Raw genomic sequence first — 22,218 nt, forward strand, 5'->3', positions numbered from 1 at the left:
AGAGAAAAATCAAGGTAAACAAAACAAACAAATTAACAAACAGAAAAACAGCCCAAGAGCAAACAAAGATAATCTGGAAACAGAAGGAACTTAAAAACAAAACAAAAGCCTCTAATTTGGTATCTTGAGAGTTCTGAGAGGATCTTGTATTCATAAACTCAGAGGAGGACACTGTGAAAAGAAACAGAAGATGAGCTTTTAGAAATTGAAAATGGGATGAATGAGATGAAAAAATTCAAAAGAAGGTTAAAAGATAAAGCTGAAATTTTTTTCCATAAAACAGAAAGAAGATAAAGAGATAAATGTGAGAGGAATAAAGGGTACCTTAGGTAAGAAAAATAATTAAAATAGAAATTTTATCAAGATCACAAATAATTTTAGAAAACTACTAGTTGAATACATATCTAAGGTATGGCTAAAAGAAACAACCCAAATTTTGATCTGGCAATCTTGACCACATGATGCCAATCGAAAATCATGTCAGACGATCCAACACAATTAATGCAAGTTACACAGAGACCAAGTAGAGAAGAAATTCTTAAGAAACAACATAAAGGAAAATTGTATTCCAAATTGAATGACTTCAGTTTCTTGACTAAAGAGTCATCTGAAGGAGTAAGTACAATGCATGAGGAAAACACTCACATGCTGTCAAAAACCAATTAATTACAATGAATACATTTACAATATGGTAGAACAAACAATATTTATAGATGCTGTGAAACCACCAAAGGAATGAAAACAGATAAAATACAAAGTGCAGTTACCTCTGCGTGTGGTGGTGGTGAGGTCACAATCAGCAGTGAGCAAAAAATTTTTAAATCATGTGTATGTATTAACCTGATTAAAAGTTCTTAAAATATTTTAATAATAACTTTTAGATATCCAGAGTACCTTAGGTAAGAAAATTAATTAAAATAGAAATTTTATCAAGATCACAAATAATTTTAGAAAACTACTAGTTGAATACATACCTAAGGTATGGCTAAAAGAAACAACCCAAATTTTGATCTGGCAATCTTGACCACATGATGCCAATCGAAAAAACTGGAAGCCTTGTTCTCCACCTAAAATTTTAAATTTGTCAAAAATAAATACACAAGAATAAAACATATAAACTAAAAAATATTCCATTTTTTACAGTAAGATGTTAATGCTATTCATTTAAACCATATTTACAAACAATATAAATTACTACTACCTTGCTTCTTTTAAACTAGGTACATAAAGGATTATAACTTTCGCCCCCAAAGTCGTTAAAACAAAATATCTTATTAGTTAGCTTCCACTAATACTATAACAGAAGGCTGCAAGGGCCAATAGTTAGTCACTAAGCCTAGGGCATCCTCCAACCCAATTTTAGAGTCTGTGAGGTTAGCACTGATAGAGAAATTAGGAAAAAATGTCAGTTATGATACAAATGTTAAATGCTTAATTATTCCCAACTTAACATTTTTTTAAAGGATATATCCATTTCCTAAAAGCTTAGTCAAGCCTGACCAGGCGGTGGCACAGTGGATAGAGCGTCAGACTGGGATGCGGAGGACCCAGGTTCGAGACCCCAAGGTCGCCAGCTTGAGTGCAGGCTCATCTGGTTTGAGCAAAGCTCACCAGCTTGGACCCATGGTCTCTGGCTCGAGCAAGGGATTACTCAGTCTGCTGAAGGCCCACACATAGGAGAAAGCAATCAATGAACAACTAGGTGTCGCAACGAAAAACTGATGATTGATGCTTCTCATCTCTCTCCGTTCCTGTCTGTCCGACCCTATCTATCCCTCTCTCTGACTCTCTCTCTGTCCTGTTAATAAAAAATAAAAATAAAAAGCTTAGTCGATAATTCATATGAAATAATAATGAGATATTTTCCCACATTTGATTTAATAAAGACAAATGCTGGAATTATATATAAATCCAAAATAATATCAAGTCAGTCAATTTGATTTCGTAGAAAATATTACACAAATAATGGAATATAATCAATTAGATTTGGTTCCCCCCAAGTCCCCCTACTAGTTTTTATGCTTACTTGAGTAATTTCAGGTGTTATTATCATATACCCACGAGATAAGTTCCTAAATACTGATAGATGATGTAAATATTGATATCATCAAGTCAATTTTATATGAGCTCACCTAATACCACAGATGCAGTTTCATCAAAAAATTTTAGCACTTGTGCAGTAAGATACAATTAGGAAACCTAACATCTGTCTTAAGATTACAGCCTGGTTTTGAAACAATTCAGTATTTAAATAAAATATTTTTTATACCTGTGCATATAAACTTTTCTGCTATGCACTCTGTCTTGTTGAAAGAACATATACTTTATTAACATGACAATAAATTAACTTCCTTCTTATTGAAAGTTTTTATAAGTGTCGGGGACTTCCACATTTCAATAGCATTTTGGTTTTTAATAGTACTGTATAGGTTTAGCCAAAAGGCATTCTTTCTGAGCAAGAGCATGGTGAATATAAACAATTCCTGATAATAATTTTCTTTAAAAAAAGCATTTTACTCAGTAAATGGCAATAGCAAAAAAAATTTTTTTTTTTTTTTTTGTATTTTTCTGAAGCTGGAAACGGGGAGAGACAGTCAGACAGACTCCCGCATGCGCCCGACCGGGATCCACCCGGCATGCCCACCAGGGGCGATGCTCTGCCCACCAGGGGGCGTCACTCTGCCTCAACCAGAGCCACTCTAGCGCCTGGGGCAGAGGCCAAGGAGCCATCCCCAGCGCCCGGGCCATCTTTGCTCCAATGGAGCTTTGGCTGCGGGAGGGGAAGAGACAGACAGAGAGGAAGGAGGGGGGGGGGGTGGAGAAGCAAATGGGCGCTTCTCCTATGTGCCCTGGCCGGGAGTCGAACCCAGATCCCCCGCACGCCAGGCCGACGCTCTACCACTGAGCCAACCCGCCAGGGCCAATAAGCAAAATATTTAAGTACTAGACTCAGTTAGGAAAACTAATATTTTTCATTGACGAAATAGATCTTTTGAAGTTAATTCTGAAGTTTAAATAGTGAGAATTCACCTAGGACAATGGAAAACTATGGAACTTAAAATGTGCCTATGCTCAATATCAAAATACAATATTTAAAAATATATTTTTCTTAAGAAAAATATTTAAATTGCAATAAGAAAATTATAAAGTTTTCTTTATCATTTAAAAACTGGAGAGAACTGATCATTTATCCTCAGGCACATATGAGATTCTTTTACCTTATTTCAGCAGAATATCACAAAGACAGAAGAACCAATATGCTATAAGTATTTACTGATACTAAGAAATATCACTTAAACAGCAACAAATTTAAATGGCCTACTTTGCCTTTTAAGAAAATATAGTAATTCCCACAATACCTATAATAATCCACTTTAAAGAATAAATCTACCTGTTTCAGGAAATTTACACAAGGGTAACATCTATTTTAACAGAAATTGAGCTAAAGAAACCAAAGACACAGATTAGAATTATATTGAGAAATATACTTTGTAATACACCCTAAAGGCAGGCAAAGGATGTGGGTTTCACACTTATCTTAGAATCTCACCTAGAATTCTATGCCTGGTTTAATGAAACTTTCCAGGCCCCACCTGCTGCCAATCCCCAATATTAACATAATGATGGTATTTTAATTGAAAATCTATTTCTGATAACTTAGAATCAAAAAGGAAACTTAAATCTCCCTACATTTATATAACTCAGAGTCACTGAGTGCATGTAAGATTTGGAGGAGGTCACATAGAAATGAAAGAAATGTTCTTATCTCTTGCAAGATGGTCTTAAAATAAACTGCACAAAACCGCCCTGGCCGGTTGGCTCAGTGGTAGAGCGTCGGCCTGGCATGCAGGAGTCCCAGGTTCAATTCCTGGCCAGGGCACACAGTGGAGGCACCCATCTGCTTCTCCACCCCTGTCCCTCTCCTTCCTTTCTGTCTCTCTCTTCCCCTCCCGCAGCCGAGGCTCCATTGGAGCAAAGTTGGCCCCGGGCACTGGGGATGGCTCTATGGCCTCTGCCTCAGGTGCTAGAATGGCTCTGGTTGCAACAGAGCAACGCCCCAGATGGGCAGAGCATCGCCCCCTGGTGGGCATGCCGGGTGGACCCCGGTTGGGCACATGCGGGAGTCTGTCTGACTGCTTCCCCGTTTCCAACTTCAGAAAAATACAAAAACAAACAAACAAACAAAAGAACTGCACAAAACCATATACAGTTGTCCCTCGCCATATTGTGGTTCACTTTTCACGGCCTCACTGTATCGCGGATTTTTAAATTGTATATATCAAATTTTGTATCACGAATTTTTAGCTATATCACGGGATTTTGTGGTATATAGGTGTTGGTCAAATAAGTTTGTAAATATGATATATATGTTTGCTTGCTTATAGTTTGCATTGGGTGTGGGGGGTAGGCTATAAACAAGCAGGGTCGTTATAGCCTAAGGCTTAGTTTTAAGACTAAGCTTTTCCCCACACCCTTGACCACTGTATGATGTGGGGTAGTGCGCTCTCATGAGGAATCCCATTATACCTCAGATAAGTGACTTTATATCAGAGACTTCCTTGTTTGTATATTGGATTAAAGATTTTGATTTCTACACTATAAAATGGGGCAGAGGAGCCCATGCTAGAGGAGAGCAGAGAAAGGCCACATAGAGGAGAGGAGAAGCAGCCAAGATGGCAGAGTGCTGAAGGAGAAGCCAGTTTGTGCAGAGAGAAGGAGATGGGGAACAGAGGTGAATAAGACTGGTGAGGTAGAAACCTTTGATTCTAGGAAACTCGGATAAGTCAGTGGCTTTGGGAGCCCTGAATGGAAAGGGAAGTGTTTTCCCACTGTGTGTATTACTCTCCCACAGAGTGCAAGCTAGGATTAAAGCTAATGGCCCACCAGTTCTTGGCTCCGTTGTTTCATTACCGTCTGTCCTAATCAAATGCAAACCTGCACGGGCCAGGCGGCTGTGATGGTGGCAGTGGCTACTGGCTTTACAATAGGTATTCTTATATATTTAATATTTTAATTATTTTTGTGGTAAAATAAGTGTGGTAATATAAGCAAAATAAGTGTGGTAAAGGTTAATAACAGTGTGGGAAAGGTTTATAAGAGTGTGAGGAGGGTTTATAAAGCCTTAAAATATATATAAAAATAATAAATATAAGGCTGCTACTTCGCAGATTTTCACCTATCATGGGGGTTCTGGAACCTAACCCCCATGATAAACGAGGGACCACTGTATTAAAAGAATAAATCATCATAATTAAACGAAGGTCGAGAGTTTAATACAGGGATGGGTTCATAAAAAGGACATCTATTTATTTGCTACATGATGTCAAAATGTTAAAAACCAAAAATATTTAGCTAATCACTAAAAGGAATCTTATTCATCAATGTACATTTTAAGGCCTACTATGTACTAGGCCCTGTGCTGATGGAGCTTTCAGTCTCGGAAAAACACCATGAGACATCATCTATACAGATACACATATAATTTTTTTTTTTTTTTTAGATAGAGGAGCTAGAGGGGGGAGAGGGGGGGGAGAGAAAGGGAGGACAAGCAGGAAGCATCAACACGTAGTAGCTGCTTCCCGTATGTGCCTTGACCGGGCAAGCCCAGAGTTTCAAACCAGCAATCTAAGCATTCCAGGTCAATGCTTTATCTACTGTGCCACCACAGGTCAGGCTAATTTAAAATTTTCATACTTCTCTAAGTACTGTAAAAGAAAAATAAAGTATGTAAATGAAAGGCTACCAAAACGCTTTAGGTTGAGTCTAGGAGGTAAGAACAAGGGAGGCTCATCTAAAGTGACTTTTTTTCACTGAAATCTAAAAGATGATTAAGAGTGAACCAGGTGAAGTTTCCACATGTAAAACCCTTGGGGAAAATGTTAGAAACATTCAAGGAATGAAAGAAGGCCAGTGTGGCAAGAGAATGCATGAGACCAAGTGTGATTTAAGATGAGAGAGAGAAACACAACATGTAAGGTACTTACAGGGTATGTGTTTTGGATTTGCTATTTTATCTTACTATTGTGATAAGGTGCCAAGGAACTATAAAACTTAGTATTGGCAACGCCATTTTACAGAGGAAAAGTTAGGCTCCTTGCCCCCTCCTTTCTGTGAAGAATGGAGGGAGAAGAATGTGGGAGCTTCCTGGCTTACAAGGACAATTGGATCATCTAGTCATAATTTAACTATAGTTCTCTGGAAGGACTGAGGCCACTACTTGCTAGACAACAAAGAAGATAAAGGTTATCTGAAAACTTCCTCTTCCCCTTCAATAAGATCCTTTAGGAGACAATGTTTACATATCCTACACCAGTGGTAGTCAACCTGGTCCCTACTGCTCACTAGTGGGCATTCCAGCTTTCATGGTGGGTGGTAGCGGAGCAATAAAAGTATAAATAAAAAGATAGATTTAACTATAGTAAGTTGTTTTATAAAGATTTGTTCTGCCAAACTTAGCGAAAATCTGCCATAAAGTACTTGGTAAGTAATTATTATTATATGCTTTAACTTGCTGTAACTCTGCTTTATAAATTTTATAAAGTAAAGTTTACTTCCCTACTTTATAAATCACCATGACTGTGGAACTGGTGGGCGGTTAGAAAATTTTACTACTAACAGAGATACAAAAGTGGGCGGTAGGTATAAAAAGGTTGACTACCCCTGTCCTACACTGATTCCGGCTCTTCCTCCCCTCTTGGGGTCCGGAGAGTGACATATACCTCTAGACAAAAGGATCATGAGGCCACTGTCCTTGCCTGAAAAACCTGCATTCTGGAATATTTTATATGCTTTCTAATAATCATCCTTTTTGAAATCCTTTATATGTATAAAACTTGTAAACTAAAGCTAGCCTCAATACTTTTAGCAAAGATCATTTTCTATTTCCTTATCCTAAGCTAAACCGTCTCCTGTTGTGGCAACCACCCTAGAAGATTTGGGAATGTCTTTGATACGTAAAACGACATTTATTGCTATTGTGTTACCTTGTAAGTTTTAATATGTAGGAATGTTTTTTCCTTTTAATAGATCCTATAGTTAAATGTTGTAAGCTTGTTAGTAATTGACTATTGTGTCATGTTCCCCCTCCTTTTCCCCCCAACCTGTATATGTGATCAAGTCTATATAACTAGCCTCAGAGCTATATTCGAGGCCACACGATTTGGGTTAGCTATACCCTATGTAAGTCATATATATGTAGCCAGCTTATTAATAAATCTCCTCCTAAAATTTCTTCTGTATCCTGCCTTGGTGTCTCTACGTCAGATCTTTTTTGGGCCACAGACCGGTTTAATGTCAGAAAATATTTTCATGGACCGGCCTTTAGGGTGGGACGGATAAATGTATCATGTGACCGAGACAAGCATCAAGAGTGAGTCTTAGATGGATGTAACAGAGGGAATCTGGTCATTTTTAAAAAATAAAATATTGTTCAGACTTAAATATAAATAAAATGGAAATAATGTAAGTTATTTATTCTTTCTCTGCGGACTGGTACCAAATGGCCCACAGACCGGTACCAGTCCATGGCCCAGGGGTTGGGGACCACTGTTCTACGTAACCCGCAGAATTAAGGTAATGTACTTTAAACACTATAATATTACTTTAACAAGCAACAATGGGCTTGAAAAAGGGGAGTGCTAAAGCCATCCGGCTCCTGTCTGGACCTGAGCTGTCCAAAAAGGTAGTGACTGACCACATGTGGCTATAGAACACTGGAAATGCAGCCAGTCCAAACTGAGATATGACATTATTATGGATTTAATCACACTGGATTTCAAAGACCTAGAACCAAAAAACATGCATATCCTAAAGAACCCTGATTTGCACATGTAATATTTCTTTGTAATTTCAATGTGGTTACAAAACATAAAGGAGAAGGATTACTCCTTATAAGAAATAAATTAAAAGCACTCCTTATTTGATTGAATGAAAATGAATGAAAGAACCAAAAGTCATATACAAATTACAAATAGGATTTACGAATGCTTAAAAGAATGAAGTAACTAACCAGAAACTGGCTGTGAAGAAAAATCACAGCAGGTAATTCCAAGATCATGTGCTTTTTCACTATGCAGACACCTCATTTTATCATCCCACACTGTTAAGTCTCCACACGAGGAGCCGGTGACAAAGAGGCTTCCGTTGGGAGAAAATGCACAGGCCACCAAGGAGCCATCCTTAACACTACCACATCTGGAACAGAAGCAAAAAAGGAGGTTTTCATTTCGGAGCATCTTTTACTTTATAGCACAATTTCTAACAGCAGCTTGATAACTGGCTATCATAGAACTAAAAAAAAAAAGGTTATAGATGCCTATAGAAATATCATTTTTATGCTGTAAACTAAAACCTGCTTTCTAAAAATAAGAGGATCTAATATGTTCAAGCCCGAACTATAGGGATCCAAATCAAAGTTCACATATCTCATTTTCCCACATAGCAAATCAGTATGAGCACATTAAAATTTCCAAAACTTAACAAAAGCAATGACAACCAACAATACAAACTATAGTCACGTTTTTTTAAAAGATTAAAACTGTTTTTATTGAATAACATGCTATTAGAGTCAAAGGTACTTTCAATTTTGTATTAAAATCACCCAGAAGCAACAGTAAGAACTTTCACCTCATCTTCAAATACAAATTCTTTATGAAAAGAAAGTGTGAGCAAGTTAAGATGATCTTGGGAATATAAAGAAGAACTGTGCTACTGTGCTAACGCTATCATTTCCTCAACTAGGAAAATAAACTGGTAAAAAACAATTAATGCAATGTCCCATCCAGTGCTTAAATCTATTGCAATGCATCATTTTATATCATTCATCATATACACTATGGAGCTAATGTTACAGAGGCAGAATTTACCTGATAAGTGAAAAGGATTTCTTATTGGACAGCTGTATTTTTAAATTTTTTTTAGAGAGAGAGAGAGATAGGGAGAGGAAGGGGGGGGGGAGAGCGAGAGACAGACAGGAAGGGAAAGAGATGAGAAGTATCAATTCTTTGTTGCAGTACCTTAGTTGTTCATTGATTGCTTTCTCATATGTGCCTTGACCAGGGGGCTCCAGGCGAGCCAGTGACCCCTTGCTCAAGCCAGCGACCTTGGGCTTCAAGCCAGTGACCTTGCGCTTCAAGCCATGAGGTCATGCCTCTGATTCCATGCTCAAGCCAGAGATCCCGCACTCAAGCAGGCGACCTTGGGGTTTCGAACCTGGGTCAACATCCCAGGCTGATGCTCTATCCACTGTGCTACTGCCTGGTCAGTCTGACAGCTGTTATTTCATTCATAGAATATAACTTAAAGATATTTCATTCTTTAAATATCTTTAAAAAGATATTTCATTTCTTTTTAAACAGCTAATTAACACCACTTGGACCACCTCACCGTCTTCAACCCAAGGACCTAAATCTAAATGAGTAACAGTTGTTCACCAGCTGGCATTTGTGCTCTCTATGCTGCTGAGGGGTAGGGGGAGGGGAAGGTGTATTAGACTATTTTCATTGGTAACATTTAAATGTTTATGGATTTCAATGTACTTACTGTCACTGAACTAACTGTACACTTAAAAATGGTAAATTTTCTGTTATAAACATTTCACTACGATATAAATACATAAAAGTACATATTTTTAACGTTGATAAGCTGTAACAGAAATTACTCATGTAAATTAATTGATGTATTTTTATCCAAAAGAGTTTTTCAAGAGTTGGTTGTTGTTGTTTTTAAAGAGATGATAGTACAATACCACTCTAATCACAAGGTTCTTTCCTCTGGGTTAGTCACTCACCCAGCAAGTATTCTCGGGTGTCTTAAGTGAGACCTTCCTACCATTACATTATTATTAAGAACACCTGAGCCAATGAGCTACAAAACTAAAACCTAAAATTACTAATCCTTCCAAAAGATTGTTTTCTTTGCCTAACTCTCACAGTAAAAATCCACAGAAGTCTAATAAGATTAACCCTTATTTTACAAAACAAAGATTAAAAATGTAAAACTCTCCGAGTCAAGCCTGACCTGCTGTGGTGCAGTGGATAGGGCGCTGACCTGGAGCTTTGAGGTCATTGGTCAAGGGACATATGAGTAGCAACTATATAAGTTAATGCTTCCCACTCCTCCCCCTTCCTTTCTCTCTCTCCTCTTTCTAAAACTCAATAACTAAAATCTTAAAAGAAAAACCAAACAACTTTCAGAGCCAAGCCAATCTGCTACAAGAATCACGCTACATATGTCCATTCTATGAATCTTCAGAAGACAAGTCAAATACTTTTCCTTGTGATGTCTAAAAATTATCTGATTCTAGACCTGTGGTGGCGCAGTGGATAAAGCGTCGACCTGGAAATGTTGAGGTTGCCGGTTCGAAACCCTGGGCTTGCCTGGTCAAGGCACATATGGGAGTTGATGCTTGCAGCTCCTCCCCCCTTTTCTCTCTCTCTCTCTCTCCCTCTCTCTGTCCTCTCTAAATATGAATAAATAAAATAAAATTTAAAAATTATCTGATTCTTAAAGTCAATCAAAACTTTTTTTTTTGGTAGACCTATCAAAAGGATTGAAAACAGAAAGGGTTTAAATATTCATACCTATGCGACTTGTATGACTGTGCATTCCACAAAACAACAGTTCCATCAGCTGCCCCCGATACCAAGCAAGTGGAGTCCGGGGAAAAGCGGCACACCCTCACAGGGCTCCCACTAGGCTGCTCCATCACTGCAACCGTCTGTCCATTCTGAGTGTTCCAAAGGACAGTGGTACCGTCTGTGGAACATGAAGCCAAAATATGTCCTGAAGGGGAGAAAGAGCAACAGTGGACAGCATAGGTGTGAAACTTCAATGGAGAGTGTGGCAATTCAATCAAGTCACTTAGGGTGTAGAGGCGAATTGTCTTGTCCAAGGAGCAAGTAGCCAAGAGGGAAGAGGAGAAGGCACAGCAGTTGACATCGTCACCATGATCGGCTAATGTGTGAATTAGTTTCACCATGTTCTTTCTTTGAAGTAAAATATCCTGCAATTTTTAAACAGGTAAAGGTTACTTCATTCTAAAAAGCAAATAAATACAACTTGAATCCATATACAAGGGTCGGAATCAATTTAAAATTTTGTTGAATGAAAGCTCCTACATTCATATTTTCAAAGGACAGCCTATTATACCAGGATAAGGGTAATTTGGCTAGGAAAAATAACATTTATAAGACTAATCTTTGATGAGGATCACAGTCACCATTGCCATACCAACTAAATTCCATAACTCCTAAAAAAGAACCTGGTCAAACAACTACAAACTGATTTGACATTGAACATTCTAAAAACCTCAGGTAATCGTTTCACTTTTGGAGACTTTTTCTTAACGCACTAGTCTCCTCACTGCCTCATTCCAGATCTGCTCTTCTCACCTCACAAAGATTTTTACTATTTTAACAAACTGTCTCAGCGGCTTCTTCTGCAAGATGGAGCCAGGTCTACTGCTCTGCTTTGAAGTTGCAGAACTATAAGGTTCACAAAAGGTTTCATTCAAAATTTAAGTGGCAGTGCAGTCAACTATCACGTCATGGTTTGTCATCTTGTGTGATAAAGAATGAAATGATATAAAAGATTTGAGGTGAAGAACCAAATGAATAAATCAGAAAACCAAGAGAGGAAACTGACAAATTTAGAATAAAATAATAACTCCTCACCAGGAATTACAAAACCTTATATGAACCCTCACATTATCCCTCCCTCACTTCTTTCCAGCCTCCCTAGTCAAACAGATTCCAGGTCTTTGATCTTAATAAAGCAGTTTTGTATGTTAAAATTCTCTTCCTTTGTCTTCTGGAATCCTATTTCTCATTTAAATCTCAGTTTCAGTGCACCCCTTCAAAGAGGGTTTCCCAATCTAAAGCCGCCACTGTCCAGCCTAGCACAACAGTCTTCAGTGTAGCAGTTACCAACATCTGATGTACTTGTTTCTTGTCTCTCCCCATGAGACTGAAAGCTCTGAAGGAGTCGAGATCTTGTCCATCTGGCCCATTTCTGTATCTATAACATGTAAACCAGTCAGGCACCTTCTGTGCTTAAATAAATATTCCCTGAATATTTATTCTTTTCCAAATCCAACAGGGTTAAGGCATTTAAATATTATGTGAACATAATGCAAAATGAGAAAATTTTTTAAAAAGGTACTTAACTGATACAAAAAAATCTGACAGTGGAAAAATGCTGTAGAATGAGGTTATTAATAATCAGCTGTGGAAAGATAGCTATATAACCTTGGATTGTAAAATTCATAATCTCTTGTTCTAATCTGATTTGCAGAAATCTCTACAAAAAGATGGAGTATGCCTATTTTCATCTTACCCCAAAAGTTCAGCGTCTTTTTTTAAAACAGAAAGTCCAATAAAGCCTAAGACATAAAGAAACAAAAAAACACATGCATAAAATCCGATTTGATCATCGTCTGTATTTATATTGCAAATAAGATCAGGGGCTTTCTGGAGAACTCCCAAATCCTAACTGCGGGCTGCACAGAGGTAATTCAGAGGCAAACTAAACGGTGGGCTTTCCCACGTGCACCGCCCGACTCCTGAGGGGCCCCGCAAAACCCCACCTTTTCTAATGACACCAAGTTTGGTTTCACATGTGCAATTTTAACATTAATAATACATAATATATTTTATTTACTTAAAAATATAGTTAACATGTATTTTTATTTTCTCTCTTTTTTTTTAAGGGGCCCAATATTTTCTTATGCGCCAGGGGCCTCCATCGACCTTAATCGGCTCTGGGTAATTTTCCAAACAAACTTGGGCTTCCACACCCTTGTGTCAGCCCACGCCACGCACAAACCCGGTCAGGCTACGAATCTATTCTGAAAAGCGTTCAAGCCTCCGGGGCGTGCGCGTGCGCGAAGGCCGCAGCTGTCACGCCCCACGCTCAGTCCCCGGGCACAGTCCACTCGCCGTGTCCCACACGCTTCCCTATCTCATCCAGCAAACGCGAAGAGTGCCCTGAATCCCCGCAAAGCCTACGCCGTACTCCGCGCGCACGCAGGGACCCAGCTGGTTCCGAACTCAGGGAGCCGCCCGCGGCAGGGCGGCCTCCGCGCCGGGCACTCGCTTCCAGGGCGCGGACCGGCGCTCGCGGGAGCCGCGGCGGCTTCTACGCCACAGCGGTCGGCGCCGCCCCGCCGCCGTCCGGCTCCAGCTCCAGAGAGAGTTCAGACCCCCGGGAGTGGAGGCTCCGCCAGCGGACCCGCGGCGCGCTCTCCCACCCGCCGCTACCCGGGCTGCCGTTAGACCGGCCCTCGGCCGCGGCTCCTTCCTCCACGAAGGCCCACGCCGCGAGGGGTCCGCCCTCAGGGGCTCCGCTGGCGGCGCGGGCCACGTACCCGCAGGTGGCTGGGGCGGGGCAGCGCAGGTGAGGCGGGCGGGGGCCGCGCGAACCTTAAAGCAGAGGAAGCAGCTCTGGCGCCCGGGCTCTACCGCACCTCAGCGCATGCGTGCTCTTCCGCTCTCCGGCAGGGCGGGCTCTAAAGTCTGGCCCTAGGAACAGCGTGAGTCCAGAGTGGGCAAAAGCCTTTAGGAGAATTTCTTTCCCAGTTGAGGAAGCTGAGGTCTCAAGGTCTAGCGAGTGCCTGAAATGTGGTTTTAAAGGAAGCACTATCAAATGTCCGATTCTTCCAGCTCAAGGTTTATGAATCTCCCTGTCTCCGTAGTCCTCCACCTTGCTGGGTCTATTCTCTCAGTCACCTCCCTGACTGGTCTTTTCTGTTCAGGCTGGCTCTGCCCTCCGCGATCCGTGACTGGGTGTCTTCTGCCGTCACCTTATGCTCAGGTTGCCCAAATCCCTGTTCTCCCTGGACCCCAGCCCTGCAGACCCCGCTGTCCACTGGACAAGCCGGGGTGGATATCCTGGCATCATCTGAACCCGATGTGCATTTCTTCTAGCCTTTCAGATTGTCTCCTAGGCTCACAGGTGGACCTTGGTTTCCATGTGTAATTGAAACAAAGTGGCCTTGCCAATCCCTTTTGAGATTAAAAAATTGTCCAGAAAAGAGTTCCTAGGCATGCTAACACTTGTTAACTATGTGCATGATGCAGTAAGAGACTATGTCCAGATGAAAACAAAGATACAGATAGCTTTTATTTTTAATCCATGCAACTTTAGAAGTTTCTTTAATGGGAAACGTAAAAAAATTACGTATCAACCTAAAGAAAACAAAGTTATATATTTAAAGAGTAATAATCTAAAATGCATGAATTTAAAGACAAAATTGAGATAGCTGGAAATGACTTGTAATAAAAAACAAAAGAAAAACAGACCAAAGTTTATGATTTTGAGATGCTCCTGTGGTTTTTAAATTAATGAGTGCATCACGATTGAGACTTTGAACACCTTAATCCATACCAAAGTAATCCTTCCATACCAAAGTAATCCCCAAACAGTATTTTTGTAAAAAACAATATTTTGATTGTAAAAATAATGGAGCTTTATATGAAATATTAAAAACATAAAAATAGGCCAATAACCGCACTAAATAAGATAAACCACTCAAATAACATTTTCTTACAAACTGTCTTTTAAAACTTAACTTATATCCTAAACCTTTTTCATATCTAAATTTTCTTCATTATTCTTTTCTGCCCAATTGCCCACACCTCCAGAATCATGCCATTAATTTAACATTTTTACTGTTGTTGAATGGTTGTTTCAACATTTGTGCTTATTATAAATGGTAACAGACTAAACAGCTTTGTGGCTAAATCTTTGTCCACACTCACAAGCATTTACTAAGAAAACTGTTACATAGAAATGGAATTACTGGACATAAAGGTTTAAAGATTCTTCATAAATATTACCATATTGCTTTTCAGAGAATTTGGTTTACACTCTCAGCAACATGTAATAGTTTTGTGCCTGTCTCCACATTCTTGATGGACTTAAGTAATATTTTTAATCTTCATTAACTTGATGAGTAAAATTGATTATAATGTTCTTTAAGTAAAACATATTAAAGAAACCTCTGCTTACACAGAAACCCCTTCCTGCCAGGAGTTTAGCATGGATCTCAAGGCCAATACAGTCAGCTCTGCCTGTCCTTCAGGGAAGGGCAGTTTCATAAAGGGAAGCCTGATTATAGCTGCTCTCTAGTCTGTGAGTTTGCAGTTCGGGAGATGTTCATTTAAAATATCTTATCAATATACTAGAGAAACATTGTAAGAATTTATAAAGATCTTTGAACTCATGAGTTAACTGGTTTTCTTATCTCACAGGACAAAGTATCAAAATACTGTATTTGGAACTTTGAACTGGAATATTCAATATTTAAATATTTTATACATTCTTTAATTATGTAACTGTGGTCAGTAATTAATCCTATTTTATCATTAATTTCTGGTTCCATTCCTTGTAATAATGCTACTTGAGGGATGTAGAAAACAATTTAAAATGATATACTTAAAGAAAATTTGCTAAATTAAGTAGTAAGCAATTCATGTTCTAGAAATACAATCGCAATGGGAACAGAATAGGCATGAAATAATTAGTGGTCATCTATTTCTAAAATCTATGGTCCAGAGTAACCCAGAGCCCAAAGGGGAGAGAGGAGAGAGAGAGAAAGAGAGAGACTGGAGTCATTAGAAAAGGTGGGTGTAATAACGGGTTTTAAATAGTCCTGAAGAATGGGCCAGCTGAGGGATGATGAGCCTGGGAAATACCCAGTTCTCACAGTACTCAGGGATGTGCTTGGGTTGTTTTGCTTTGAAGGCAAACCCAAGGCCAGAGTTCCCAGAACAGTTGGCAGGATAGAAATCAAGATGTAATAACTCCCTTGCGTGTTCAGTTTCCAAAAATGTATCAAGCTCAACACATATGATATGAGCCTGTGTGTGTGTGTGTGTTTGTGTGTGTGTGTGTTTGTGTATTATACTTCAAAGACAGTTTCTAAAAATCATTCATGAGCCTGACCTGTGGTGGCGCAGTGGGATAAGGCATCGACCTGGAACACTGAGGTCGCCAGTTCAAAACCTTGGGCTTGCCTGGTCAAGGCACATATGGGAGTTGATGCTTCCTGCTCCTCCCCCTTCTCTCTCTCTCTCTCTCTCTCTCTCTCTCTCTCTCTCACACACACACACACACACACACACACACACACACACTCCTCTCTAAAAATCAATAAATAAAATATTTAAAAGAAAAAAAAACAGGGAAAAATCATCCATGAGAATGGTGCAGGGGTTCCCTCAGGCTGATGCAATCACTCCCTCTCCACACCCGATATCATCCTCAGCGCCCCTGTAGAGAACTCAGGCTCTGAGACACGTAATCCTGGGAGCATGCTGTGTTATCTTCTGCATTATATTATAGAACACTCTCTAAATTTCCCTTATCCTTTGTCATTAAATAAACTTGACATCCTCTAACTGGCCATCTCTCTATTACCGAGTAATGAGAGTTGAGCAGAGTTCTTTTAGTTGGTGTTCCAGATAGGGTGAGGCAAAAGTAGGTCTACAGTTGTGAGCAGGCGAAACAGAATTTATTCCTATATTGTTATTTATTAATTTTTGTATTATTTTCCATATGGACAGTTGTAAACATCCTTTTGCCCCATCCTGTATTTAAAAGAAAGACCTAGAGGATGGCAGCCAGAGAATGAGGAAGGGGCATGCCAGGCACAATGAGAACTGCCTGATGGGAGAAAATGCACGTGTGACTGGAAATAATGATACTAAAAAGAAAGGTGATGCTGCCATGGCTACACTTGGTATTTCTTGGTAAATTCCAATAATGCCTTTCCTTCCTCTTTGATACAAGATGGATTTTACTTGTTTATAGATTTTTTAAATTCCAACTTCTTATAATTTAAATTTTTTCTTATTTTTGCCATCTCAAATTCTTTATTTTCTAATATCTTACTAATGTTCTTTTAGAGAATGCAAAATGTTAATAATGCATTTTGAAAACAAACCCCATATTTTCAGTTTCAGATTCATGATTTTTGATTACATAAGAAGAAAATATGACATTGTTGAATCAAATTCACTTAACAATAATCCAACTTACAGAATTAGCAAATCCTGTTTTTTGCTTCCTTATAGTCTGGAATACCGTATTTTGATTATACCAGTCTAGAAAATACCATAACGTCCTGTCAGTTACTAACCAAATAGTGTTAGGACTCTATTTTAACCTCAGTGTTTGGTACTAATATTTATCCAGCTTTTCACTAATGACTTCCAGACTAGTTAACTGAATTTTCCCTAAAGAAAGTCAAAACATTCCTTTAATTCTACTTTTTGTAACTCAAAAAGGAAAGGGCACTTATATTTAAAATAATATAATAAAATGTTATGCCTAATGTGGCAAATTATATTCTTCAAAAATGACAACAACAATATTTACCATCCCTTATGCTCTTCCAGAGCTTTGTCACTCATCAAGAAGTGAGGTTATATCCCTTCCCCTTGATTTGTGTGGGCCATTATGACTGCGTCAACTATAATAGAGTACACTATATACTTTTCAAGACAAGGTCACAAAGGTAATACAGCTCTTGGTTCACTCTCCCAATGCATCCAGCCACCATGCTGAGAGGGAGCATCGAAGTTCACATTGCTTCCATAATGCACCATGGGTTTTCCCTAATACTTTTTTCCGAAGTAGTTTAAATGTTTAGACCACACTGAAAAATTGAAGCTCTGTTACTAAGAAGTGTAATCCAAATGAAACCATTTTTATTATTTTAAGGCACGGTATTTGAAATGATACTATGGAAGATTTACAGGATGAAACAGATGTCATGATGTCACAGAAAATTCTGATCAATTAGAAGATAATTTAATTTAATCAGTTGAGCAACTAGTATCCTTAGACATAAAATATTTTAAAAGCCTAATAGTAAATATTTAACATATTTAATATCTAATTAATAAATTTATGTAAATGATTTTAGAATACCCACATTTTTATATACAAAAGAGATTTTTTAGGAAATATTAATAGCAATTTGTACCAAGAACACAAATAGGAGGAGGTCAGTTTTACAATAATAGTCTTGATACTGCTCAAATTTAAAAGTTGATATGATAAATGCCTGCAACTATACAGAATCCCTTATCAAATTGTCTGATAGTGGGGATATTATCAATTGATTTGCTTCAGCTACATAGCTTATAGTTTGAGGAAGCTAATCAATAGCCGCTGTTTTTCCCACCTGACTTCCATGCCTATATAGAGAGGCAAAGGAGAAGAGAGATGACATCAAAGCATTCCCCTTAATATTGAAAATGTCTAGGCTGGAGATGTGGGTGTGAGAGATTCAGAACAATGGGTTTCCTAATTCTGAATCCCAGAAGTAGGTAGATTTGCATACTTAGTCACAGGAAGTGCAGGAAAACCACAGATAGGGCAGAGGTTATACTGCTAGGTTTACTGCTGAGCCCAAGCTGACCAGAGTGCATGTTCTTGTAGCTGACACAGAGGGAGTGAAGGGGGCAGGCACTACGCTATAGAGGCCCAATCTGTATCAACAGAGTGGACTAATACCTTTAGCATAGAAACAGGAACCTCAAACGTTCAACAGCTTTTCCTTCTCTTTACTTAACCTATTGAGCAAGGCCAGCCAGGCGTGTGGCCATTCCCTGAATGTATGGGGGGAAGTCCAAAGTTTCTGGACTGTCTTTCCTCCAACCTTAATAAAGTCACCTCCCTAATACCAAATATTGTGCCATTTTTTAATCAATAGAGGTCAGTGTTGATTTTGCTTCAGAAAGCTCTGAAACCAGAACAATATACATATTAAATAAATTCTAAGGCCATTATACTCAAACCTTAACATTTATTCCCTAATCTCATTCTAATTCTAAATTATGTGCAGCTATATTGTCCAAATTTGCTTATGAGGGGTTCTGCAAACAAGATTACTCAATTAAGATGCCACAACAACAAAATGACCAAAAGGCAATGAACATAAACTACTTCTTTTTATGAAATTTGCAGGGTGAAATTAAAGACCAAAGTTTAAATTTCCTTGAAAATTAAAATCCAACGTTATAAAAATTAAAAAGTAGTTAAGTTACATCAAACTCTCTTGTCCAAAGAAAACTACCCAGACATTTTTCCCCTACTTGTCTCATGTAGTTTTCCACGGTGCCAATTACAAACTCAATTTTTCTAGGATGGACAAAAGCATTCACTGTTTAAACAATCTTGTTTATCTTTATTTCAAATAGTTATACGTGAGATAGTTTTCTATCAGATCAATATGTGCCAGGCAAGCCTGAAATCTTTTTGTTCTGCCTGGAACATCTTTAATATACCTCATCGTTCCTATGACTTCCTCATTTCTCACGCTCATTCCCTTAGGAAAAAGGCAACACATCTGTGTCCATAACCACAACAATGGTATCACCTTAAAACTGAGCAATGAGTCTTTTGCTTTTAAACAGCTTAACTGATGTATAATTTATATGCCATACAATTCACTCATGTAAAGTATATAATTCAATGGCTTTCAGTATATTTACAAAGTTGTGCAATTATCACCACAATATAATAGAATATTTTTGTTGTCTTTACACTTTCCTGAAGGTTATCATTTGCAGCAAAAACTTTTAATCTAGCTGAATTTCAATTTATCTATTTTGTTCTTTTGTCACTTGTGCTTTTGTATAGTATATGAGAAGGCTTTGCCTAACTAAAGGTCACAAAGATTTACTCCTATGCATTTTTTTCTTGCAAGTACATTCTTTTTTTTATTTTGACTTTAAAACTGTTTTTCATTTACAGTTTATATTCAATATTATTTTTTATTGGTTTCAGGTGTACAGTGTAGTGGTTAGACAATTATTTACTTTACAAAGCATCCCTATGCATTCTTCTAAGCATCTTAAAATTTTTGCTTTTACATTTAGGTCTGTGATCCATTGAGTTAATTTTTGAAAGTGATGCAAAGGAAAAGTCCGACTTTACTTTTTTTTATGTATCCAGTTATTCCATCACTATTTGTTGAAAAAAATGTTTCCCTCTTTGAATTGTCTTGTAAAAATCAATTAGGCAAAAAAATAAAGGATTATTTCTGGAACCTCAGTATTGTTTCACTGAGTATAGGACTCTTCCCATAGCAACACCACACAGTCTGAAGTCTACTTTCAGTGCAATTTGAAATCGGCAAGTGTACCTCCTCTGATTTTGTTCTTTTCCAAGATTGTTTTGTCTATTTTTGGTTTCTTGGATGTCTATATAAATTTTAAGAATAGCTTGTCACCCTGGCAGATAGCTCAGCTGGTTAGGGCATCATCTCGAAGCACAGAGGTTGCCAGTTTGATCCCCAGTCTGGGCACCTACAGGAACAGATGTTCCTGTCTCTCTCTTACTCTCTCTTTCCTCTCTCTAAAATCAATAAAGTAAACATTAAAAAAAGAACAGCTTGTCAACTTCTGCCAAAAAATCATCTGGGATTTTGAACGGCATTGTGTTGAATATGTAGATCAATCTGAGGATTATTGTCGTCTTAACAATATTCAGTCTTCCAATTCATAAACATGGTATGTCTTTCCATTTAAGTTTTGATTTCCACGTTGTTTTAGTCTATAGGGCACATATTTGTACTTTTGTTAAATTTATTTATATTTCCAAGTATTTTATTGTTTTGATGCTATTATAAACGGAATTTTCTTAATTTTTTCATTGCTAGCATACTGGAAAACAATTGATTTTTGTATATTGATTTTCTATCATGCAACCTTGCTTAACTTGTTTTTTTTTTTTTTATGGATTCCTTAGGATTTTCTATATAGAAGATCATGTCATCTGTGAATGGGAATAGTTTTACATCTTTCTTTCCAATCTGGATGCCCTTTCTTTGCGTTATTGCCCTGGATAGACTGTCCAGTACCATGCTGACTAGACGTGTGATAGTGGACATCCTGTTTATTCATAATATGAGGGGAGACAGAAGCATTGAATTCTTCACCATAAAATTTGATGTGAGCTGTATTTTTCCAATGTTCTTTTTCTGGTTGAAATTCTTTCTGACTTGAGTGTTTTATCATTAAAAGTTGTTGGATTTGGTTTTGTCAAATGATTTTCCTGTGTCTATTTAGATGATCATGTTGTACTTGTTATTCTATTGATACAGCATATTATATTAATTGATTTTTGAGTGTTTAAACCAAGCTTGCATTCTTGAGATAAATCCCACTTGGTCATAATGTATAATTCTTATTCTACAGTGTGTCTGTAAAGTCATGGTGCACTTTTGACCGGTCACAGGAAAGCAACAAAAGACGATAAAAATGTGAAATCTGCACCAAATAAAAGGAAAACCCTCCCAGTTTCTGGAGGATGATGTGGCAGCATGTGCGCATGCGCAGATGATGATGTAACACCATGTATACAGCGGAGCAGCCCACGGCCATGCCAGTTGAGATGTGGACGGTACAGAGGAAAGTTCAGTGTGTTCTGTGGCTCGCTAAATTCGAATCCGTGACCAAAGTGCAACGTGAATATCGGCGCGTTTATAACGAAGCGCCACCACATAGGAATGATATTACTCGGTGGGATAAGCAGTTGAAGGAAACCAGCAGTTTCGTGGAGAAACTCCGTTCTGGTAGGCCATCAGTCAGTGACGAGTCTGTAGAGGCTCTACGGGATAGCTACCTAAGGAGCCCTAAAAAATCTGTGCATGAGCCCATATCGAACTGCACTGAATAGATGTGAAACTGGGAGTGTTTTCCTTTTATTTGGTGCAGATTTCACATTTCTATCGTCTTTTGATGCTTTCCTGTGACAGGTCAAAAGTGCACCATGACTTTACGGACACACTGTATATTGCTGGATTCAGTTTGCTAGTATCTTGTTGAGGATTTATGTATCTATATTCTTTTTTTTTAATTTTTTTATTTATTGATTTTTTTAAAGAGAGGAGAGAGAAGGTAAGGAAAAAGTAGGAAGCATCAGCTCTAGTAGTTGCTTCTCATATGTGCCTTGACTGGGCAAGCCCAGAGTTTTGAATCAGCAAACTCAGCACTCCACAATGACACTTTATCCACTGAATCACCACAGGTCAGGTGAAAGAAAGTGATCTTTAAAAATCATTGTCAGCCTGGCTACTGGCTCACTGGATGGTGCATCTATATTCTTAAGATATTAGTATCTAGTTTCCTTTTCTTGTGATATACTTGATTTAGTTACTAGGGTAATACTGGCCAAATGACTTAGGAATTGTTTGTGAATAATTGGTAT

General features: G+C 38.3%; 1 protein-coding gene across 1 annotated transcript in view; it reads right to left on the reverse strand.

Annotated features, from left to right (window-relative positions):
* The window catches only part of WDSUB1 (WD repeat, sterile alpha motif and U-box domain containing 1), an 86,746-nt gene extending 73,516 nt beyond the window's left edge, over nucleotides 1–13,230 (reverse strand). The window contains exons 1-5 of the mRNA XM_066346483.1: nucleotides 13,012–13,230; nucleotides 12,334–12,379; nucleotides 10,581–11,002; nucleotides 8,009–8,193; nucleotides 975–1,067 (exon numbers count right to left, since the gene is read on the reverse strand). Of these exons, the coding sequence (XP_066202580.1) occupies nucleotides 975–1,067; nucleotides 8,009–8,193; nucleotides 10,581–10,978 (676 nt within the window). The 5' untranslated portion in view covers nucleotides 10,979–11,002; nucleotides 12,334–12,379; nucleotides 13,012–13,230. The remainder of the gene's footprint in view (nucleotides 1–974; nucleotides 1,068–8,008; nucleotides 8,194–10,580; nucleotides 11,003–12,333; nucleotides 12,380–13,011) is intronic.
* Between the last annotated feature and the right edge of the window lie 8,988 nt (nucleotides 13,231–22,218).

Source organism: Saccopteryx leptura, chromosome 7 (assembly GCF_036850995.1).
Source record: "Saccopteryx leptura isolate mSacLep1 chromosome 7, mSacLep1_pri_phased_curated, whole genome shotgun sequence".
Lineage (NCBI taxonomy): Eukaryota > Metazoa > Chordata > Mammalia > Chiroptera > Emballonuridae > Saccopteryx > Saccopteryx leptura.